The sequence below is a fragment of the Trichechus manatus genome, unplaced genomic scaffold, assembly GCF_000243295.1.
Source record: "Trichechus manatus latirostris isolate Lorelei unplaced genomic scaffold, TriManLat1.0 scaffold00052, whole genome shotgun sequence".
NCBI lineage: Eukaryota > Metazoa > Chordata > Mammalia > Sirenia > Trichechidae > Trichechus > Trichechus manatus.
This window is the reverse complement of record NW_004443988.1, coordinates 11,994,783-12,020,505: the sequence shown is the minus strand read 5'-3', so window position 1 is coordinate 12,020,505 and position 25,723 is coordinate 11,994,783. Positions and strand designations below refer to the sequence as shown.

Genomic DNA, 25,723 nt, shown 5'->3' with positions numbered 1-25,723 from the left:
CTAACATCAGAAATAAACTAGGGACATTAAAACAGATCCTACAGAAATAAACAGGATCATAAAAAAATATTACGAACAACTGGATGCCAATAAATTAAATAACTTAGATGAAACAGACAAATTCCTAAAAAAAGGGAACTCCCTAAATTGACTCAAGGAGAAATAGAAAATCTCAACAAAATTATAACAAGTGAAGAGATTGAATCAGTAATTCAACAACAACAAGAAAGTCCTGTACAGATAGCTCCACTGGAAAATTCTACAAAACATTTCAATAAGAATTGACACCAAACCTTCCTAAACTCCTCCAAAAAATAGAAGAAGAAATACCTACTAACTCATTTTATAAGGCCAGCATTACCCTGATACCAAAGCCAGAAAGACACTACAAGAAAAGAAAATTAAAACCAATATCCCCTTGAATACAGATGCAAAAATCCTCAACAAAATACTACCAAACCAAATCCAACACTATCTTAAAGGGATTATACACTCTGACCAAGTGGGATTTATTTCAGTAATACAAGGGTGGTTCAACGTTAATTAGAAAATGAATCCACGTAATATACTACATTAACAAAACAAAGGAAAAAAACCATGTGATCATCTCAATCGACACAGAAAAGGCATTTGACAAAATTCAACAGCCTTTCAGGATAAAAACACTTCACAAGCTCGGAACAGAAGGGAAACTCCTAAATATAATAAAGAGCATTTTTGAAAAACTCACAGCTAATATCATACTCAGTGGAGACATTCTGAGAGTTTTACCCTTAAGATCAGGACCAAGCCTACTATTCAATATTGTACTGGAAATCCTAGCAAGAGCAATTGGGCAAGAAAAGGATATGAAAGGTATCCATATCAGGAGGAAAAAGTAAAACTATCCCTATTTGTAAATGATACAATCCTATATAGTGAGAAAATTTAAAAGGATCCACAAGAAAGCTACTACAGCTAATAAATGAATTTAGTAAAATTGCAGGGTACAAGGTCAACACACAAAATCAGCTGGGTTTCTATATACCAGCAATGCCCATTCTGAAAAGAAAATTAAGAAAACAATTCCATTTACAAGAGCATAGGAATAGAATAAAATATGCAGGAATAAATTTAATCAAGGAGATGAAATACTTGTACACTGAAAACTATAAAACATTACGGAAAGGAATTTAAAGACCTCAATAAATGGAAGGTCATTCCACGCCCATGGAATCAAAGACTTAATATTGTAAAGAAGTCAAATATACTCAAAGCAATCTACAGATTCAACACAATACCCATCAAAATTCCAACAGCCTTCTTTGCAGAAATGAATGGGAAAGCCAATCCTCAAATTAATATGGAACTGCAATGGGCTATGAATAGCCAAAACAATCTTAAAAAAGAAGAACCAAGGAAGAAGACTCATACTTCACAGTTTCAAACAATACTATAAAGCTATAGTAATTAAAACAGTCTAGTACGGGCATTAAAATAGACACATTGACCAACGGAACAGAATTGAGATTCCAGAAATAAACCCATCCATTTATGGCAAATTGATTTTTGACAAGGGTGCTAAGTCAATACAATGGGGAATGAATTGTCTGTTTAACAAATGGTATTGGGACAACTGGATCTCCACATACAAAAGAATGAAGCTGGACTCATACCTTACACCATATTATGAAAATTAACTCAAAATGGATTAAGGGCCTATATGTACAAACTAAAACCATAAAACTATTAGAAGAAAACATAAGGGTATTGTTTCAGGACCTAGTTTTTAACAATGGATTTTTAGATACGATACCAAAAGCACCAGCAAAAACCAAGACTAAACAGATAAATTGGACTTCATCAAAATTAAAAACTTTTGTTCAAAAACAAAGTTAAGTTACAACCTATAGAATGGGAGAAAAATTGGGGGAACCATATATTGGAAAAGCATTTAATATCAAGAATATATAAAGAACTCCTATAACTTATCAACAAAGGGAAAAACAACACAATCAAAAAATGGACAAACAAACTGAACAGACATTTCACCCAAAGAAGATATATAATTGGCGAGCAAGTACATGAAAAGATGCTCAATACCATTAACCACTGGGAAATGCAAATCGAAACTACAGTGAGATACCACTTCATCTCCACTAGGATGACTAACATACAACGGAATATTATTCAGCCATAAAGAGAAATAAAGTCCTGATACATGCTATGTATCACGTACGAACCTTCAAAACACTATGCTGAGTGAAGTAAGTCAATCATAAAGGACAAATTTTGTGTAATCTCACTTATGCAAAATATCTAGAGTAGGCAAATGTATAGAGATGAAAGTTTATTAGTGGTTACCACGGGCAGGAGACACGGGGAAAGAGGGAGTCATTGTTTAGGGAGCACTGAGTGTTAATACAGAGGAGAAATTAGGCAATGGATACTGGTGATGGTCGTCCAACATGATTAATGTAATTGGTGCCACTGAATTGTACACGAAAGAAATGTTGAATTGGCCAAAAAAAAAATACATGCATATATATTTTTTCTACCTGCCTGTACCCTTCCGACACCTCAACACACACACATACACAAAAAAGAGAGAGATACCACTTTACACTCACTAGGATGGCTATGATCAGAAAAGCAGAAAATAACAAGTGTTGGCAAGGATGTAGAGAAATTGGAACGCTCATCCATTGCTGGTAGGATCGTAAAATAGTGCAGCTGCTGTGGAAAACAGTATTGGTGGTTCCTCAAAAAGTTAAACACAGAACTACCTTACGACCCAGCAGTTCCACTCCTATGTATGCACCCAAAATAATTGAAAGCAGGAACTCAAATATATATTTGTATACCACTGTTCACTGCACCACTATTCACAATAGCCAAAAGGTAGAAACCACCTAAATATCCATTAACAGATAAATGGATAAATAAAATGTGGTATACACATATAATGAAATATCATTCAGCCATAAAGAAAAAGTTGATACATTCTACAGCATGGATGAATCTTGAAAACATGCTGAGTGAAGTAAGCCAATCATATAAGGACAAATATTGTATAATCACACTTATATGAAATATCTAGAACAGGCAAATGCATAGAAACCAAAGTATATTAGTAGTTACCAGGGGCAGGTGGGAGGGGAAATGGACGAGGTTTTGCTTAAGGGGTACTGAGTTTCTGTTAAGGGTAATGAAAAAAACTGGAAAGAGATAATGGTGATGGTTGCACAACATGGTGAATGTAACTAATGTCACTGAACTGTACACTTAAAAATGGTTGAAATGGCAAATCTTTTGTTGTATTTAACCACAATAAAAAAAATTTAAGAGATATATAAACCAACCAACCAAACTGTCAAAGTGGATTAAAAAGCAAGATCCTCTATAAGAGACACACGTCATGCTCTCTGTAAGAGATACACTTTAAACATAAAGACCAGGTAAGTTGAAAGCAAAAAGAGGAAAAAGTTAGGCCATCCTAACAGTAAGTATAATCAAGTTGGTTATATTAATACTAGACAAATGTTTTCAGAGGGAAACTTCAGGAAGGAATATTTTCAGAGAATAAAAAGAAGTATTTCACAAGAAAAAAAGGTCAATTTATCAGAAGACCTAGCAATCATAAATGTGTACAAGCCTAAAAACTGAGCTTACAAGTACCTGTAGCAAAAATGACTGAAGTAAACGAAGTAACAGATAAAGCATAATTATAGTTGAAGATACTAACACAGCCTTCTCAATGAGCTGTATGGCCTTACTGAAATGAGTAATGATATAATAACCAGGACACAGAGGGAGGGATTAAATAAGGTCACAGGTGAGCTGAACATCATCACTAACATTCTTAGCTCCACCTGACATTTACTGCACACCATACCCAACAGGTCACCCTGGTGGTGTAGTGGTTAAGTGCTATGGCTGCTAACCAAAAGGATGGCAGTTTGAATCCACCAGGTGCTCCTAGGAAACTCTATGGGGCAGTTCTACTCTGTCCTATAGGGTCACTATGAGTTGGAATTGACTCAATGGCAACAGGTTTGTTTATTTGTTTGTTTTTAATACCCAACTCCAAAATACACATTCTATGCAAGTACGCATGGAATATTGGGTCATAAAAAAAAATTTCAGTACCTTTCAAAACACTGAGTTCTAAAAGTACATTCTCTGACCACAAAGTAATTAAATTAGAAATCAATAGCAATAAAATAGGTAGAAAGGCTTTAAATTTTTGGAAATTAAACAGTACACTTCTCAATAATCCACAGATCAAATATGTCGAACTAATAATAATGAAAATAAAACATCAAAATTTGTGGGATGAAGCTAATACAATGCTTAGAGGGAAGTAATTTCTTTTTTAAATTTTTTTTATTGTAGTTTAACTGACGTATACATTTCAAGTTAATCTCCCATACAAAAATTTATACATACATTGTTATGTTACCCTAATTGCTCTCCCCATACTGTGACAGCACACTCCTCCTTTCCACCCGATTCCCCATTTCCATTCAACCAGCTCCTAACCCTCTCTGCCTTCCCATCTCACCTCTGGACAGAAGCTGCCGGTTTAGTCTCTTGTATCTACTGGAACTAAGAGACGCGCTCCTCACAAGTATCAATTTATGTCCCACAGTCCAGTACAATTCCTGTCTTAAAGAGTTGGCCTCAGAAATTGTTTTAGTTCTGGGCTGATAGAGTATCCAGGGGCCGTGCTTCCCGGGATTCCTCCAGTCTCACGCAGACAATTAAGTCTGGTCTTCTTACTAGAATTTGAGTTCTGCACCCGACCTTTCTCCTGCTCCATCAGGGACTCTCTGGTGTGTTCCCTGACAGGGTGGAGATTGGTGGTAGCCAGGCACCATCTAGTTCTTCGGGTCTCAGGCTAATGAAGTCTCTGCTTTATGCGGACCTTTCTGTCTCTTGGGATAATACCTTCCTTGTGTCTTTGGTGTTCTTCATTCTCCTTTACTCCAGGTGGTTGGGACCAACTGATGCATCTTAGATGGCCTCTTGCAAGATTTTAAGACCCTAGACACTGCACACCAAAGTAGGAGGCAGAACATTTCCTTAATAAGCTTTGTTATGCCAATTGAACTAGATGTCCCCTGAAAGCATGGTCCCCAGACCTCTATCCCTGTGCTGTCTCTCAAAGTGTTCAACTGTATTCAGGAAACTTCTTAGCTTTGGTTTAGTCCAGTTGTGCTGACTTCCCCTGTAGTGTGTGCTGTCCTTCCCTTCACCTAAGAGAATTCTTATCTACTATCTAGCTAGTAAATAACCCTCACCCTCCCTCCCCACCATCGTAACCATCAAAAAATGTCTTCTTCTGTGTTTAATCCTTTTGTTGATTTCTTATAATAGTGGTCTTATACACTATTTGTCCTTCTGTGACTGACTAAATTCACTCAGCGTAATGAGTTCCAGCTTCCTCCATGTTATAAGATGTTTCACAGCTTCACCGTTGTTCTTTATTGTTGCGTAGTATTCCCTTGTGTGGACATACCATAATTTGTTTATCCATTCGTCCACTGATGGGCATCTAGGTTGTTTCTATCTTTTTGCTATTGTGAACACTGCTGCAATGAACATGGGTGTACATATATTTATTCGTCTGACAGCTCTTACTTCTCTAGGATATATTCCAAGAAGCAGGATAGCTTGATAGTACTGTACTTCTATTTCTAGCTTTTTAAGGAAGTGCCAAATCGATTTCCAAAGTGGTTGTACCATTTTACATTCCCACCAGCAGTGTATAAGTGTTCCCTCCAGTCTCTCCACAACCTCTCCAGTATTTATTATTTTGGGTTTTTGGATTAGTGCTAGCCTTGCTGGGTAAGATGACATCTCATTTTGATCTACATTTCTTCATAGGTCTGTTAGCTGCATGAATATCTTCTTTGGTGAAGTGCCTGTTCATATCCTTCGGCCATTTTTTAAGTGGGTTATTTGTCTTTTTGTTGTTGAGGTTTTGCAGTATCTTGTAGATCTGAGAGATTAGATGCTGACTGGATTTGTTGTAGCCAAAAATTTTTTCCCAGTCTGTAGGTTGTCTTTTGACTCTTCTGGTGAAGTCTTTTGATGAACATAAGTGTTTGACTTTTAGAAGCTCCCATTTATCTAGTCTCTCTTCTGGTGCTTATGCATTGTTACTTATGGTTTGTATTGTGTTTATGCCATGTATTAGGGCTCCCAGCATTGTCCCTATTTTTTCTTCCATGATCTTTATCGTTGTCGATTTTATATTTAAGTCTCTGACCCACTCTGAGTTAGTTTTTGTGTATGGTGTGAGGTATGGGTCTTGTTTCAGTTTCTGGCAGATGGATATATAGTTATGCCAGCACCATTTGTTAAAGAGACTGTCTTTTCCTCAATTAATGGGCTTTGGGTCTTGGTCAAATATCAGCTGCTCATAGGTGGATGAATTTATGTCTGGATTCTCAATTCTGTTCCATTGGTCTATGTATCTGTTGTACCAATACCAGGCTGTTCTGACTACCGTGGTGGTATAATAGGTTCTAAAATCAGGCAGTGTTGAGGTCTCCCACTTTGTTCTTCTTCTTGAGTAATTCTTTATTTATTTGGGGCTGCTTCCCTTTCCATATGAAGTTGGTGATTCGTTTCACCATCTAATTAAAAAATGCCATTGGAATTTGCATTGGGATTGCACTGTATGTGTAGATCGATCTGGGTAGAATTGACATTTTCACTGTGTTGAGTCTACCTATCCAAGAGCAACGTATGTTTTTCCACTTATGCAGGTCTCTTCGTTTCTTGCAGTAGTGTCTTATAGTTTTCATTGTATGGGTCTTTTACATCTCTAGTTAGATTTTTTCCTAAGTATTTTATCTTCTTGGGGCTATTGTAAATGGTATTGATTTGGTAATTTCCACTTCGAGGTTCTCTTTGTTGGTGTAAAGGAATCCAACTGATTTCTGTATGTTTATCTTGTATCCTGAAACTTTGCTGAAATCTTCTATTAGTTCCAGTTGTTTTCTTGTGCATTCTTTGGGGTTTTATGTGTATAAGATCATATCACCTGTAACTAGAGATACTTTGACTTCTTCCCTACCAATTTGGATGTACTTTATTTCTTTTTCTAGCCTAACTGCTTTGGCTACGACCTCCAGAACAATGCTGAATAGGAGGGGTGATAGAGGGCATCCTTGTCTGGTTCCTGTTCTCAAGGGGAACGCTTTCAAAGTTTCTCCATTTAGGATGATGTTGGCTGTTAGCTTTGTATAAATCCCTTTAATTGTATTGAGGAATTTCCCTTCTATTCCTATTTTGTTAAGAGTTTTTATCATGAATGGGTGTCAGATTTTGTCAAATGCCTTTTCTGCATCGATTGATAAGATCATGTGGTACTTGTCTTTTATTTATGTGATGGATTACAGTGATTGTTTTTCTAACGCTGACCATCCCTGCATACCTGGTACAAATCCCACTTGGTCACGGTGAATTATTTTCTGGATATATTGCTGAATTCTATTGGCTAGAATTTTGTTGAGGATTTTTGCGTCAATGTTCATGAGGGATATTGGTTTTTAATTTTCTTTTTTTGTGGTGTCTTTACCTGGTTTTGGTATCAGGGTTATGCTGGCTTCACAGAATGAGTTTGGGAGTATTCCATCCTTTTCTATGCTCTGAAATACCTTTAGTAGAAGTGGTGTTAACTCTTCTCTGAAAGTTTGTAGAATTCTCCAGTGAAGCCATCTGGGCCAGGGCTTTTTTTGGTTGGGAGTTTTTTAATTACCTTTTCAGTATCTTCTTTTGTTATGGTTTTATGTAGTTGTTCTACCTCTGACTGTGTTAGTTTAGGTAGGTAGTGAGCTTCTAGAAATTTGTCCATTTCCTCCAGGTTTTCAAACTTGTTGTCAGTTTTTACATATTGATCTCTCTCTTTCCCTATTTACAATGTTTTAGCTTTGATGCATTTTTGTGACTTCCCTATCCAAGTTGATATCTGGTTGCTCTGTCCTGTGTTCTAGTCTTGGGTTGTTATCTGATGTTTCTGATTTTCTAACCAGAGGACCCCCTTTAGTATTTCTTGTAATTTTGGTTTGGTTTTTGTAAATTCCCTAAACTTTTGTTTATCTGGAAATGTCCTAATTTCAGCATCATATTTGAGAGACAGTTTGCTGGATATCTAATTCTTGGCTGGCAATTTTTTTCCTTCAAGGCTTTATATATGTCATCACATTGCCTTCCTCCCTGCATGGTTTCTGCTGAGTAGTCTGAGCTTATTCTTATTGACTCTCCTTTGTAGATGACTTTTCGTTTATCCCTAGCTGCTCTTAAAATTCTCTCTTTATCTTTGGTTTTGGCAAGTTCAATTATAATATGTCTTGGTGATTTTCTTTTGAGATCTAACTTACATGGGGTTCGATGAGCATCTTGTATAGATATATTCTAATCTTTCACAATATCAAGTATGTTTTCTGTCAACAAATGGTCAACAATTCTCTATTTTCTGTTGTTCCCCCATTCTGGAACTCCAATCACTCGTAGGTTATTTCTCTCGATAGAGTCTAATATAACTCTTAAGAGTTTCTTCATTCTTTTAATTCTTTTATCTGATTTTTCCTCAAATAAATTGGTATCAAGTGCTTTATCTTCAATGTCACTAATTATGACTTCTACTGCCTTAATTCTGCTCCTATGACTATCTATTGTCTAATTCTGAAATTTTATTGTTAATCTTCCGGATTTCTGACTGCTATCTCTCTATGGATTCTTGTAGCCTATTAAATTTGTCATTATGCTCTTGAATAACTTTTTTAAGTTCTGCTACTGCTTTGTCTCTGTGTTCTTTAACTTTCTCTGCATTGTGTCGAATTTCCTTTCTAATTTCTTGAAGAGTTCTGTATATTAATCTTTTGTATTCTGCCTCTGGTAATTCCAAGACATTCTCTTCCTCCAGAGAATTTATTGATTCTTTATTTTGGGAGCGTGCTGAAGCCATCATGCACTGCCTCTTTATTTGATTTGATATTGACAGTTGTCTCCAAGCCATCAATAAGTTATTATAATTTTATTTTATATTGGTTTAGTGTGTCCTAGCTTTGTTTGTTTTGTTTTGATATGCCCTAATAGGCTGCTCATGTGCGCTAGTTTGATTATTGGTGCCTCTGAAGCTCTAACATCCTGTCACCAGGTAGTTACGACTGTAACTAAGTATGTGTGCCTAGGAGTCGGTTAAGTTTTCCTGTATGGATTCAGCTCAGATGTCCAGCAGTCCATCACCAAGTGTGTGGTGCAGGCTGTCGCCTACAGTCTTAGAGAGGCATGGGTGATTGGTGTAGGCACAGGTATCTGGCTGCAGTAGGGGGTCACGCGCTGAGCAAGTCAGGGGGCTCACGGCTGCCCCTGAGTGTCTGAAAGGAAAGCGTGTCCCTGTTCCCTAGAGCAAGCAGGTAGGTGAGTTTTGCAGTTGGACTATGAGCACCCTACTCTGTTGGCTGTAAGGAGTGGGGGGCATCACTTATTCTTGGACCCCTGTAGCAGGTGGCTAGGTGGCATGGGTGGAGCCACCAGTCCTCAAGCCCCTGATGTGGACAGGTAAGGCGCCTGCTTAAAGGGCAGAGCAGTGTCAAGTATCACAAATCCACCACTTCACAGCGAAACAGCTGAAGTTAGACTTCAGGTGTTTACCCTGTTGTACTGTGGTAGTGAGGTCTTACTCTGTTGAGATGGGTCCACGCAAGTCTATACAGGGGTGGAAGGCACTCCAAGTCTGCGTACCCCTTATGCCTGTGCCTAGACAAAGGTGCTGTGCCAACCCTGAGTTCCTGGCTTAGGGGAGCTGGTAGCTTATTTTTTTCCCTATTTGTTAATTTGCTCCCTCTCCAAGGCCAGGAGAATGAGTCAGGGCACCTTATGGTGTCTGCCTCCGGCCCAGGGGACTCAAGAGATTGCTGAAACCGGCTGGACCTGGTGCAGAGCAGGGAGGGAGGAGGTAAATGGGATAGAGGTATTTCCCAAATGTGTGTTTTTTTTTTTAAATCCCTACAAAAGACTACATGCATGTACTTATCTTTAGCCACTTTGGTGCTGCTTTTTCACTGGTTCAGAGTGTCCAAGCGGAATCTCTGCTGCTGGATCTCTCTTGATGTGGAAACTGTCTCCCAAGCGAGTGAGCGGAGTTGTATGCCCCCTTCTCTGCACAACCCGAGCTGATATGGGCTGACGGGCTGTGGCTTCCGCCAGGTCAGGTCAGGCAAGGCAACTCCTTTCTGTTTCCGAACCGTATCTCTCTCCCCCCACCAGTCAGTCCGATTCCTCAACTTTGCCTTGTTCTGGGCTCCTAGATATTCATATACAATCAAATCACTTGTTTTTTCAGGTATTTGTTGTAAGAGGGACATAGGAAGCCATATGACTACTCTGCCATCTTGGCTCCACCTCGGAAAGAAAATATTTTTAAAGTTTATATTAGAAAAGAATAAATATTTAAAATGGATCATCTAAGTTTGTACCTTAAGAACAAATTAAACCCAAAGTAAGCAGAAAGAACAAAATAACAGCAGAAATTAATGGAATAACATAGACAAACAATAGAGAAAAATAATAAAGCCAAAAGTTGGTTCTCTGAAAAGGTTAATAAAATTGACAAACTCCTAGTAAGACTGATCAAGGAAAAACGAGAAAAGATATAAATTATCAATATCAGAACTAAATAAGGGGGCATATAACTACAGATCTTACAGACACTGGTTACAACTGGAGTATTATGAACAAATTTATGCCAATAAATTCAACAACTAAGATAATATGGAAAAATTCCTTGAAAAACACAACTTACCAAAACAAAATATGAAATAGAAAATTTGAATAGCCCTCTCATCTATTAAAGAAAGTAAATTTGTTATCAAAAATCTTCCTATAAATTCCAGACCCAATGGTTCAACTGGTTAATTGTATCAAATGTAATGAGGAAAAAACACCAATCTTACACACACTCTTTCCAAAATGGAGAAGAAATACTGTACAACCCATTCTATGAGGTCAGCATAACCCTGATACCAAGTTTTGGGCTAGTTTGACCTTTAGGCTGCTTTAGGTTTGCTCCCTTAACTAACACAGTCTGTGCCTCTGGTTTCTCTAGCAAAAGGGAAAGCTTTCTATGACTACTTTTTGCCAACTTTCCTCTTCCAGCGTGAGGGAATCATTACACTATTGACAGTGATTTTAACTATCAATTTCTCAGCATCCCTGGGTAGTGTAAATGATTTAACTGAAAGGTTAGAGGTTCCAGACAACCCAAAGATGACTCAGAAAAAAAGTCCTGGTGATCTACTTCCAAAAAAATCAACTGCTGAAAACCCTATGAAGCACAGTTCTACTCTGAAACACACAGGGTCACCACGAGTTGGAACTGACTCGACAACAACTGGTTAACTGGTATCAATTTCTCAGATATTTTGTTCTCAAGTCAAGCCTTCCCTAGCTTGAAAGAACTCCAAACTTCTTTTTTAAACACTCATGAGGTAGCAGCCAATTTCTTATTACCAGTAGCTATGAAGACCCCATATGACTCCAACCAATCCTGAAAGATTTTCCTATCATCTAAGGCTCTAAAAAAAACCAAACCAACCAACCCACTGCAGTCAAGTCAATTCCGACTCACTATAGTGACCCTATGGTCAGACAAATTGAGTTTAATCTCACCTTAAATAATTTACTTACATTTGTTACATTGGGAAAGTTATTTAATTTCTCAAAGCTTCTATTTCTTTTTCTGTAAAATGGGGATAACAGAGGCACCTGAAAAGCAGTCTTGCTCATAAAGCACTTAGCACAGTATCTGCCACACAAGTGCACAACAGCTAGTATCACTACCCCTAGGTTTTTGCTTTGATTTTCCTTTTAAGAAACCTCCAGGTTCTTCTCCTTAGTATTTGAATTAAATATGCAAACCATGCCACAGTTATTTAACTACCAGTATGCTGGAGTCCCTCTCTTGATGCCTGCAAAAATGACAATTTTAAGTGCAAATATAGAAAATATGGGGAAAGAGGAAAAGGGAGGAAGAAAGAGGGAGAGAGGAAGGTAGAAGGGAGGGAGGGAGGGAGCGCACTACTTTTAGTTTAACAGTAACAGTGTTTCACACATAAAAAAGTCATAACTAAATAAAAATTTAAAAACAAATTAACCTTGTAACATGGAATGAATATAATTTGTAAAATTATTCACCACAATATTTCTTAATAAAATATGAAAGGAAGGGCAGATTGTAAATGATTTATTAAAATTCAATTTACAGGGAACTTTTCTGAAACATCTATTCTATGAAGATAGGTATAACCATACCAACCACTGTTTCTAGAAATATCTTCCAATCAACTTAGACCTAAGAGGTCTGTATCATTAACATGATACTTTCCTTTCTACAAACTTAACATTGGCAGTCGGCCTGCTGCTTGGTATGGGGGGGCACAAATCAATTCCAAAGAAACAGATAAAGAAGACCCTTTAACAACAGAAGGAAGAGTAGTTGTCTTCTTGTTTTCCTTGTCCGGTATACTCATCACCTCTCTATCCTGACAGGTAAATAAACCCACTAACATTAAGTTGTAGGTGCTGCTCAGGAAAAGGAAGGAACAGAACATTCTGAGGAAATATAACCTAACCAAGGTAAACACAGCTAGCTGCACACACATCACTCAGCTTTTGGAGAAGGCCCTGCTAATTAGCAGCAACGGGGAGGAATTGGAGCCCCTTCACAGTCCCCAAAGAAGGAGTCTGGACTAGAATCCCACAGGAAGTCATAAGCTCAGGATCAGAGGGATGAGTGCTTACAGCAGTGGACACTGACTTTACAGAGATTACCTGGTGTTCCAAGAATCTACTACACGTATTCTACGCACTTTTACTTTACAGATGACCTAGCCCAACACACAGGCAACCACTTCTATTCCTACATTTTGTGGTTGCTGGAAAGAGTTAAATAAATCACATCACTGTCCATAATTTAAAAAAAAAAAAAAAAAGTATATTATCTGATCTTAATTTTCATCATGGCTTTGTAAAATAAAGCAATGGAAATACAATATAAAATTAATGATGTAAAAATTCTTCAATCTGTACCTTTAAGATTTATGCATTTTACCAGATGTAAAGTATATGTCAATGAAGGAAAATAAAAAGAAAATTGATGAAAAATATGAAAAAACTCAATTTTATAGTATGGCTCTTAATCATGCATTTTTTCCAAGGACATGAATCATTATTACTTCTTCCAGTTTTTGTATTTAATTCTAAAGTGTCTCTTATATAACATGAAAGACTTAACGATTCTTCTACAACTCTAATAAAATAAAAATAGGTTGGGCCACTTTAACGCAAGCAGACAATCTCCTCTGGTGTAGAACTTACCACAGGTAGTGTGAGCCAGGTTGCCACAAGGCGGTTGTTGATCCAGCGATACCAAGATGGGTTTAGAAACATCAAAGGTAAAAAGGGACCCAGCATGAAAACGCTTCCAAAAAAGCTTCCCCAAAACAGAGTGAGTATAAAGTAAATCCCTTTCCATGACACCATGATTCTAAAAGATAAAAAAAAGGAAATATTTTGTTATTATATATTTAACTTTTTAAATTCAATTTCAGAATGATGCATATAATATTTTTTAAGAGTTGGAGGGTGGGGAGAAAAACCTGAGGGTCAGAGGATAAAATAAAAGGAGAAGGGAATTATCACTAGATGTATATAAATAGATGGATGATGGCCAGGTATAGTGCTATATGCTTTTCATTCATTATATCATTTAAGGCGACAACCTTATGAATTAGATATTAGTAGCCCCAGGTTAGAGATGAGGAAACAACGCTTGATGTCTGTGACTTCCCCAAGGCAAGAAAGCTACGTAAGCAGAAGGAATGGGTTTTTCAACTCAGGACTGTCCATGTTTTAAGTATGAGGCAACACAGTTAAGTGCAATGTTTCCCAAACTTACACAACTGTAAGAATCGCTTGGCATTCTTCTTAATATATTCCTAGCCCATTCCCAGAAGCATCTGTTCAGTTGATCTAGAGAAGGGCAATCTACACATTTAATGAATTTTTCAGATGAGTCTTATGTCAAATGAGTTTGGGAAAACACAGGTATGCATAAGCGGACCAAGAGATCAGAAGGTAGAGGCAATCGTTCTCGTTTTTGCCCTGTCGTTAACAGCTGTGAACACTGGACAACTCCTTTAATTGGCATGGCTGTATTTCAATACATCTTTATGTATAAAAACACGGTGTGCCAGATTTGGCCTGCTAGCTGCAGTCTGCCAATCCCATTCTAAGTTGTTGCAGAAAGAATTATCTAGATTATCTAGATCAGGTTAACTAGCACCTTCCTATCAATCGAGATATGTTTATGAGACTATATACCATTGTCATCAAGTCGATTCTGACTCATACTGACACTATAGGACAGAGTAGAACTGCAGCGACCTTTTGGTTAGCAGCCACTATGGTTATGTTTTATGTTTTGGTTAGCACTTAACCACTATGCCACCAGGGTTTCCATGAGACTATATAACTGCTCATATTTGCAGTTATATAACTTAAGTCATGTTCAAGGTATCTTGATAGCTCATTTTCAGGTTGTAGAGTCCACATTTCACAACCTCTAGTTTAACTTCCCCTATCTTCACAGGAATCATTCATGCTCTCTAGCCTCAGATGAGCCTTCAAGATTTACCTACAATTCTTCTAATCTCAAATTCTCACGTCCTTCACAGCAGTTTGTCTAAACCTTTTTACTAAATTTATAAAATTTATAAATTTATAAAATTATAAAATTTATATCAAAGCCAAAGCATTTGGAAAGGAAAGATTGGAAGCAGCAAGGAAGACGGCTTGAGGGATGTTTCTGGTACTGGTAGGCAGCATAACGTGGCATGGTCTACCAGCCCTACAACTTACTAGCTAGACATTTCAATGAGTTTCTATAAGTAGTGTTTACACAGTACCTGGCATATAGTAAGCACTAAAGCACCAAATACTAATAAATGTGATTCTTATTCTTATTAATCTATCTAAAATTAAGAGGAATTTAATCATGTTTTAGGTGAAAGAGAAACTAGTCGAGAATGAAAGCTTGCGGATGTCTAAAAGCAATGGAATAAATGACCAACAAAAATGGGCAGAGGGCAGTTTTTAAGAAAAATTGAAGGCAATCAGTAATTAAGACTGGCTCTGAGCAGCAGATCGGAAGCATTCTAAGAGATAGGTTAGAAGAGCATAAAGCTGGATTGGGTATAAAATGTCAGAAAGGGGTAGAGGGTTGGTAAAGAGAGTAATACAACCCGACAGCCTCACTTTTTTGCTTCAGGAGGAGGTAAGCTCATCAGCTTTACTCTCCTGATTCTCCAAGAGGACAGGGCTAGTCAGTACGTCCTGCTTCCCTCTAAATACTGTGCACACAGGAGATACCTAATAAACATTTACTGCATTGAATACATATAGACGTTTTCTGAACTGTACATTTGCTATCACACAGATCTTATCACCGATGTATCTTTGTGTATCATCAAAGGTAGAAATGTAGGGCTTCACACTCGGCAGATGGAAAAAACTACAGAATTCATGGATTTTGTTTGTTTGTTTGTTTCCCTCCTAGGAAGTGCTACTCCTTTGGAACGTCAACAGAGATAAAACAAAAGGACTACAGAAAAGGCTATGATGAGAGTGAACATCAGAGAGGTGACCTCTGTCTAACAAGTTGCCAGAACATAAGACATTTAGACTCTCAATGCAGCAGACGCCTGACCTCCAAAAAAAAGTTGTGTAGTCTAAGAAAAGTCTGTGTTTTATATAGTTACTAGTATTTAACATAAAACTGGATATTTTCTTTTCCAGGATGTTATCTGACACAAAATCTTATTAAAATATTCCAGAGTTTTTTATACTCAAAAGTAGATTTAATGGACTAAGGACTGCAGAACATCTTCCTAAGAGTGACTATGCCTAAAAGCCACGACAATTTAACAGAGTGCACTGAAATTTAAAAAAAAAAAAAAAAAAAAATTAGAAATGTTAAATCTTTACATTAGAATCTAAAAATAACATCTTTGGGCACTTAAACTGGCTCTTTATGAGCTGAAAGGTTAAGCTGAAGTCAGACTCTGAAGTCTCTTTACTATTTGCCAGAGGACTCCTTTAGGAAGTTCTCATAACCAGAAGACATACTGTTGATATTTTAAAATAAACTCTTGGAAGCACAATCTAAAATGAATAATCAAATATTTGATTTTACAACCTAGGCTGTATTAGAGTACAAAATATATTTTGCCTCACGATAATAAAACTGTTGGAAACATTAAACAAAACTATGAAAACAACAATGGTCTTAAAATTGTATATATTAAAAAGGTATTCTAGCAATTAAAACCTCTCACTATTTCAAAAGTATCGTGACAGGAAACAAAATTTCAAATGTCATGGTGCTTTTTAAAATAAGTGTCAGATAACAAAACAGGTCAAATCCCTTAACAACAGAATCTAGTTTATCTGGGCACTGAATATATTTTAAATCTCTACCAACACTTGACACTCGGTATGTGTACAAAATTTTTCAGAGTACAAACAGAACAAATATCTGCTGAGAACTGACTTTTGCCAAACTTTCCACCTGAACTTAGCTATCTGCCATGAGCCACTCACTCTAGGCTTAGACGCTCACCCCTAAACTCCCCGCAGAGTTACACATAACACTATGTCCGTACACGACTGTCCACCCCCGTCGAGGCTCTGCACTGCTTCTTCCTCACTTACCAAACTATTTATAATTTCATATAATTAAAAGAAAAATAAATGATAGTTCAAGGAGCTTAGAACCAAACCAAACTTGTTGCTGTCAGGTTGATTCCAACTCATGGCAACCCCATGTGTTACAGAGCATAACTGCTCCATAGGGTTTTCTTGGGAGATCTCCAGGCCTTTCTTCCACAGGGCTGCTGCGTGTGTTCAAACTGCCAACCTTTAGGTTAGCAGTTGAACACAACCCTTTGTACTATCCAGGGACAGGAGCCTGGAGATCATCAAATAAAATATTTTTATAAACAAACACACACACACACACACACACACACACACACACTAAAAGGATGGGGCTATGACATTAAGAAATGTCACAATTATAAGCCAAATTTTTAATACCTCATATAAAAATTATTCTGAATTTTAGAAGTTCACAGGAACTTAGTTCCAGTGAAGAGACCTAATGTCTTTCTTAATATTCCCTAGTGCCTAGCATAACACACAGCGTTTGATAAACACTCAAAAAAAACAAGTCTGTTACCTGAAGTCCAAATGAAGGATATTAAAAAAAAAAAAAAACTGGGGGAGGGGGGGTTGTCGGCTTCCACTGGAAGAAAGTCTGGTTAAAAAACTGGTAATTAAACATTTAATCTTTTAAAGTCCTTTTAAATAAAAACTAAAAGCCTTAACATTGAAAAGTAGTTACAAGTGATGCAATTAAATACCATTTTTGTGCATTCTTTGTACAATACTGACAGTTTTCCCAAAACAATAAAAAAAAGCCAAATGAGAAAGATATAAACACAGTTTTAAAATGGTATGTCCACTTTACTGCCAAATACAGAGATATAGAACAAAACCGTAAGTCATCTTGAAAAACTGAACCAACTTCAGTATAACCCAAAAACTTTTTCCTATAAAATCACTTCCGTTTTAGTGAGTTAATACAGTATTCTCTCACCTCACCAATTTCCTAGTTTATAATGTAAACCTGATTCTGATAATTGTCCATGCTGCCTAACCACCTGTGGTTAAAAAGTTTGCAATACCAAACAAAAGGCAAAACACAGCCCACCTAAACGCCTTACTCAGTTCCATATATTATTCCTGGAGTATAATAACTTTGGCAAATACTCCCTGACAAGTATGAATGTAACCCATTAGGGATACCTATCCCCAATAGGTTACATTCAGGAAGGAAACTTATTTTAGTTCATAGAATCTCCTTAATTATTTTATTCACATAACAATTTAAATGTTAACAACTCAGACTGCTCTCAGTCTAATAGTGAAGCTAAGCTGGCAAACAAATACCTGCAAGTCAATGTAATACATGCTGTAACAGAAGTGTAACAGAGGTATGCTAGTGTTAAAGGTAGATCAAAGTAGGGTAAAACCCACTCTGTGAAAATGGATTAAAGAAGACATTAGACTCTTTGAGGTGAGTGGGTTGAGGGGAGAGAGAAGGTCATTCCAGGCAGCGGCCCCAAACATGCAAAGTCACAGGACTTTGAAACAGCATGGCTTAATCAGGGAACTGTAGCTTATTAGATATTACAAGGTAGGGGCTACATGTCGGGGAGCTTCAAGAAACCACAAGGGCACAGGCCCTAGGGAGAAAGAGAACAAAACCAAGTGAGAATAGCCAAAACCACCACCTTTGTCATACCGTCACCACAGGTGGAAAAAAACCTAGGGTATATGAATCATGTTTTAGGATAAATGTTAAAGTGATATGGTGCAGATAAGCATGGATTTATCAGTACACTTTGAGTTTGTTAAGAGCCTTACGAGCAAAGAGGCTCCCTGCACTTTAAAACTGATTGTTCATAGGGCTTGTTGGCATAAATCCCAGGATCGACAGATGCTGGTTCCATAGGGAGGTCTGTGAGCCAGGTGCACCTGATTCAGCTCCGCCATTCAACACCATGATGATCAAGACATCACTTAACCTGGATACCTCACCTGTAAAGCGGAGGCTGGGAAAAATTCTCTCTAAGGCCTCTACTAATTCTGACATTCTGGAAATACTGCTGCCTTTTGAGCACCTAATATTTGCCGGGTACTTCACAGATGGCTTTTGGTATTTACATATGTAGCACCCAGAGGTTCAAGTGTTCATGAACAAACCAAAGGTGACATGTAAGTAATCCGTAATTTTCCTGAAACTTAAAATTGAACTATATACTTTACAAAGCTGGTATCAAAAACCAAATTATTTAGGTAGCAATGACTCCAGCCAACTGTCCAATATCCTAATCTCAGGGGGCCTTTATTCTGTTCTATTTAGCTTGTATGCATTCGGTGGGGACAATGATATGCTATAGTGGATCCGTTAAATTTGAGGTTTTAAAAGTACAGTTAACGTACTCTGTTAACCCAAAGGTTGGAGGTTCACGTACACCCAGGGGCACCTCAAAAGAAAAGCCTGTAGTCTTACTTCCGAAAGCTCAGCCTTTGAAAACCACAGGGAGCAACGTTCCACTCTGACACATGAGGTCGCCATGAGTAGGAATCAACTCAACAACAACTAGTTTTCTTATTCCTTGATAATGTCAAATGTGTCTTAAAATAGGCATTTTACAAACATTCTCATCTAATCCAAACAAAAGTCCAAAAGTAAGATATTAATTATATCAGTGATATTTGCAGGTGAAGAAACAAAGACCTTGGTTCTAACTACAAGCCCCTGACAGTGTTTATACTGAGAGGTAAGATAAAGAATCTATAACCAAGGACCTTCCCAGAAAATGCAGTGGAGAGTACAGAATTGGGAACAGTGAAAGATTCAAAGACCAAAAAGTAAATGAGTAATAAAAGTAAATAATAAGTTGAACATATTGTTTAATCCACTGTAAATTCATTTATTCAAAACAGTAAAAAGAAAAAAACAAACCAGCTGCCATGAAGCTGATTCTGATTCATGGTGACCCCGTTTGTGTCAGAGCAGAACTGTGCTCCATAGGGTTTTCAATGGCTGTGCTCTTTCAGAAGTAGGTTGCCAGGCCTTTCTTCCAAGGCACCCCTGGGTGGCTTCAAACCCCCAACCTTTCAATTAACAGCCACATGTTTAACCATCTGCACCATCCAGGGATTCCAGTCATAAGAAAACGGGCTAATACAGTACTCACAAAACCAAAGTACCACATTACTTTGAAGTTACACTTCTCACATTCCACAGAACTGAAGAGATCTGGGAATTCCCCCTATTTCTTCAGAAAAAGTAGGAAAATAAAAATTAAGTTGTGCTTTTGTACACTAAACTACTAGTATAAATCTAAACTCAGATTCAGCAACCTTTTTAATGAGAACTCCTAAAACATCATTTGTGAAATATGCTCACTAGTGTTCAGTGAAACAAAAATTAAAATGAAAAGTAATTTTCCTTCTGCTGTATTATAAAAAATAAAAATCATAATATTCAGTATTAGCAAGGCTATATAAGGTATAAAGGCATTTTTTGGTTCTGCTGATAAGACTATAAATTAGTACAATTTTTAGGAAAGTGGTATGGCAGTGTTTATCAAAATAGAATATGTATATTTAATTAACAAAAATTATATTTCAAGATCTCTAGCAAGCAGAAATAAGGAGCCCTGGTAGCATAATGGTTAAGCACTCGGCTACTAACCAAAAGGCTGGCAGTTCGAACCCACCCAGTGGCTCCATGGAAGAGAGACCTGGCAATCTACTTCTGCAAAGATGACAGCAAAGGAAACCCTACAGCACAGTTCTACTTTGTCACATGGGGTTGCTACGAGTCAGAACAGACTTAACAGCACCCAACAACAATAATATCACGCAGAAATAATCACAGAAGTGAACAAAGATATACGTACAAGGTAGTTCACTGAAGTGTAATTTGTAACACTAACAACGGAAGACAATAAATTCTACCAATAAGGGAAGGAGTGAACATTTTCTAGTACTTCTATCCTATGGAAAACTAAGCAGCCATTTAAGAGAATAAGGTATTTCACATTGTCTCATATGAAAGGGTATATGTGCAATTCTGTGTGTGTATGTGTGTGTGTTTAAGTCTACGTATTTATAGGTATATTAAAAGGATTGCTTCAGTAGAAGGGGATGATAAGCCCAAGGTTATCCCATAGGGAGGCTGCCTGGAGATAAATATCCTGTCCTCAGTCTCTTTCCATTGTCTTATCTCCTTCAAGAACATTCCCTTGTCCACACCCAACCAGAAGCCAGAGGACAGTGTTGCCCCACAGTTCAGCCTCCGGGGGCAGAAAGCTGGATGAAGACGGGTGGAAAGTAGATCCAGGGGCAAACAGAAGACATTCAACCAAACAAGATAGAGTTATGCAAAATGAGTAGGTTACAAAACAATATCTGTGATTACCATTTTTATTTATATGTACATTACGGTGGTATACCTAGGTTGTAATACTACATTACAGTTGATTTTTATGTATTTTGTGTTCAATTGTATTTGTTAAATTTGATAGAATGAATGTTATAAAAAGATAAGAATTTTAAAAATTAAAAAAATAAAACAAAAAAGGTCTGCAGGGGTTCCACGTCAAGATAGCACAATGAACATAAATATCTAATTTTGCTCTCTCAAAAAACACTATTAAAATAATAGTTTCAGTAGTTTTTTAAAGCCATACGTCTACAAAGACAGAAATAACAAAAGAAAAGACAACAGTAACATCATTTTAAAAGCTGGAAAGCAGGAAGTCAAGTGTTGACTGTCTTGGGGGACTTGCAAAAGGCCAAGCTTAAGCCAGCAGATGGAAAAGCCTAGAACAAACCTACAGAGTCCGCAAAGGCTCAGGAATTGGCAGCATCAGGTATCTCTGGAACCAAATAGGGAGAAATGGGAGCTGACAAAAATAAAAAGAGGTAGGTAAAAACTCAGAAGCAGGTAACTGCTGAGATCTCCTCTCCCCACATCCCTAGGTGGCTGTCCCCCCGACAAGCCCAGCGTAAGTCTGGAGGTCTATTCTTTTTTTAATTTATTTTTATGAATACATGAAAGTTGTATTCTGTGGTATAGTTGGGGTTTGGATTTTATGATCTCTCTTGAACATTCTACAGGTCTGTGACTGCAAATGCTGTCCAGAAAGGCTTCCTGGAAGAGGTAGCATGTACACCCTGTCCTTGGAGGAGAGGAAGAGCCATCTGTGGGGTGGGAATCCAGCCGAAGGACAGAAAGCGTCATCTTCCTCTGGGATGGATGGGCCAGGGGGCTGATGATAGGCTGATGATAGTTCTCCGATGGTAGTCTATTCTCTGGAGAAAATAAAACAGGGTTTCTGGACTACGGAATGCACAACTGAAGGCATGGTTACCTTTCCAAGAACAGAAGATTAAGTGACCGTAACCAAACCCGTTGCCATCGAGTCAATTCTGACTCATAGCAACCCTACAGGAGAGAACCGAACGGCCCCATAGGGTTTCCAAGGAGCAGCTGGTGGATTCCAACTGGCAACAATTTGGTTAGCAGCCAAGCTCTTCACCACTGCACCACCAGGGCTCCATGTAACCATATACACGCTAAATCCTGAATACTGACACCTCAGATCCCCTTCTTTCCCTGGGCTCTCAGATGGCTGGCAAGCAGATCTTCAGTTCTAGCTCAGAGCTGTCCAATATAACTTTCCCTGATGATGGAAATGTTCTACACTTGTGCTGTCCAATACAGTAGCCGCTAGTACCATGTGGCTATTGAGCACTCAAAATGTAGTCAGTACAACCAATGAACTGAATTTTAAACATAATTTTATTTAAACAGCCACATATGGCTAGTGGCTACTGTACTATACAGGCAGAAGACTGGAACACACTTCTCCAGGGAATCAGACCAGTCCATAAGGAAAAATGCAAACATACAAACACTGGGTGTTACCAAAATACAGCCCACCTAAGACAACCAAGTGAAGCCCAAAGTCCATAACTTTCACCTACACAGCAAGCTTGCAACTGGTTTTTTAAGCCCACTCTCTCCCATTTTCTATTATGAACAGACAACGAGACATCTCAGGAACAGACTCTAAGTGACATTAGAGTTGAAAATAAACAGAAAAAAAAGTATACTTGAACGAAACAAGCTATTCAGGAAGAAGAAAAAAAAACTATCTTTAACATTCTCAGGAAGACAAGGAATACCACAACCAAGAAACAAAAATAACATGTTCTTGTGAGAAAAAAAGAAAAGAAAGGAAACAATCAGAGAATAAAAGAGCTTTTGGAAGATAAAAACATGTCAGCAAAAAATAAAAACTCAACAAAAGAGTTAGAAAATAAAGCTGAGGAAATCCCCCAAAAAGTCAAGCAAAATAAAAAGAGACAGAAAGTAGAAAAAAATATTAGAGAATCCAGGAGGAGGTCCTATATGCAAATACTACAAGTTCCAAACACAGAGAACTGAGCAACTGAAGGGAAAGAAATCAACAAAAAAATAAGAAAATTCCCCAGAACTGGAGATGACAGTCCCCATAGCAGGGCCTACTAAAAGTCAGGATGCTGAAGGAAAACACGCTCACAAGGCGCATCACCATGAACTTCAGCATAATGGAGACAAGGACAATTACAAAACTTCTAGATAGGAAATAACAGGTCATATACAAAGAACGAAAAATTAGATTGGGGGGCGTGGCCAACATGGCGGAGTAGTTAGATGTTTCCTGTAACCCTCTTACAACAAAGACCTGGAAAAACAAGTGATTTGATTCTATATGAATATCTAGGAGCCCTGAACAAGGAAAAGTTGAGGAATCCGTCTGAGTGATATACGAAAGGGACATGGTTTGGAAGAAGCGAAGAGTGCCAGAGTCGCGGTGGCGAAACTGCAGCGCTACAGCCACGTGGGTCCGCAGTGAAGGAGGCAAACAGCTGTGCTGTGCACGCACTCAGTAAGCAGTTCCCACATCAAGAGAGACCTGGCAGCAGAGATTCTGAGTGGACACTCCAAACCAGTGAAAAGCAGCTCCCAAGCGGCTAAGATAAGTACATGCGTGCAGCCGATTGCGGGGATTTAAAAAAAAAAAAAGCCCATTTGCTACAAACCTCTCTTCCTCTTACCTCCTAACTCCACGCTCTGCACCAGGAGTCCGCTGGGCCGGAAGTAGATCCATAAAGGCGTCCTGACCCATTCTCCTGGCCTTGGATAGGGAACAAATAAGCTACTGGCTCCCCTAAGCCTGGAATACAGGGTCGGCACAACTCCTTTGCTAGTCACAGGTATAAGGGGTCCACAGACTCTGAGTGCCCTACACCCCTGTATAGACATGTGGGGACCCATTTCAACAACGTTAGCCCTCACTACCACAGTATAACAGGGCAAACATCTGAAGTTTAACTGCAACGGCTTCAGCTGTGAACTAGCAGATTTGTGACCCTCGAAACAGCCCTGCCCCTTAAGTAGGAACTTTTACTGATCTGCAGCAGGGGCTTGAGGATGGATGGTATCACCTAAAGCACCTAGTTACCTGATGTAGGAGTCTAAGAAAAAGTGGTGCCCTTGAATCTTTACAGCCAACAGAGTGGGGTGCTCATAGTCTGGCTATAAAACTAACCAACCTACTCACCCTAGAGAATAGGGACACGCTTTCCTTTCAGACTCTCAGGGGCAGCCGTCAGCCCCATGCCTGGCTCAGCGCATGATCCCCTACCACAGCCAGAGTCCAATGCCTGCACCAATCACCCATGCCTCTTTAGCACTGGGGGTGAGAGCCTGCATCACACACTTGGTGACTGACTGCCAGAACTCCCGAGCTGAAACCATATAGGAAAACTTAACAGACTCCTGTGTGCACCTACTTAGTTACAGAACTAACTACCTGGTAACAAGATGTTACAGATTTAAAGGTGTCAAAAATCAAACTAGTGCACACGAGCAGCCTATTTGGGCATATCAAAACAAAAGAAAATAAGAAGATAGGTCTCACTAAAAAAATCCAAAAAACATTATAATAAATTATTGATGGCTCAGAGACAACAGTCACTATCAAGTCACATAAAGAGGCAGTCCATGATGGCCTCAGCAAGCTCCCAAAATAAAGAATCAATAAATTCTCTGGAGGAAGAGAACTTCTTGGAATTACCAGAGGCAGAATACAAAAGATTAATACACAGAACTCTTCTAGAAATTAGAAAGGAAATTCTACAAAATGCAGAAATAGCCAGGGAACACACAGACAAAGTAGTAGCAGAACTTAAAAAGTTATTCCAGAACATAATGCCAAATTTAATGGGCTGCAAGAATCCATACAGAGACAGCAATCAGAAATCCAGAAGAGTAACAATAAAATTTCAGAATTAGACACCTCAGTAGAAAGTCATAAGAGCAGAATTGAGGCAGTAGAAGTTAGAATTAGTGACAATGAAGATAAAGCGCTTGACGCCAACTATTTAAGGAAAAATCAGACAAAAGAATTAAAAACAATAAAGAAACTCTAAGAGTCATGTCGGGCTCTATCAAGAGAAATAACCTATAAGTGATTGGAGTACCAGAACGGGGAGGATAACAGAAAATGCAGAGAAAACTGTTAAAGATTTGTTGACAGAAAACTTCCCTGATATCATGAAAGATGAGAAGATATCTATCCAAGATGCTCATCGAAGCCCACACAAGGTAGACCTCAAAAAAAAGTCACCAAGATATATTATAATCAAACTTACCAAAACCAAAGATAAAGAGAATTTTAAGAGTGGCTAGGGATAAAAGAAAAGTCATCTACAAAGGAAAGTCAATTAGAATAAACTCGGACTACTCAGCAGAAACCATGCAGGCTAGAAGGCCAGGGGATGACATATATAAAGCCTTCAAAGAAAATAACCGGCAGCCAAGAATTATATATCCAGCAAAACTGTCTCTCAAATATGATGGCGAAACTACGGCATTTCCAGATAAACAGCCTGGTACTGGTACAATGACAGATACATTGACCAATGGAACAGAATTGAGAACCCAGATGTAAATCCATCCACCTATGGTCACCTGATCTTT

At 38.2% G+C, this 25,723-nt stretch overlaps 1 protein-coding gene across 2 annotated transcripts in view; it reads right to left on the bottom strand.

Annotated features, from left to right (window-relative positions):
* LCLAT1 (lysocardiolipin acyltransferase 1) overlaps nucleotides 1–25,723 on the bottom strand; it is a 365,885-nt gene that overhangs the window by 210,698 nt on the left and 129,464 nt on the right. For both annotated transcript variants that reach the window (XM_023732457.1, XM_023732458.1), the window contains exon 2: nucleotides 13,372–13,540. In XM_023732457.1, the coding sequence (XP_023588225.1) occupies nucleotides 13,372–13,536 (165 nt within the window). In that variant the 5' untranslated portion in view covers nucleotides 13,537–13,540. The remainder of the gene's footprint in view (nucleotides 1–13,371; nucleotides 13,541–25,723) is intronic.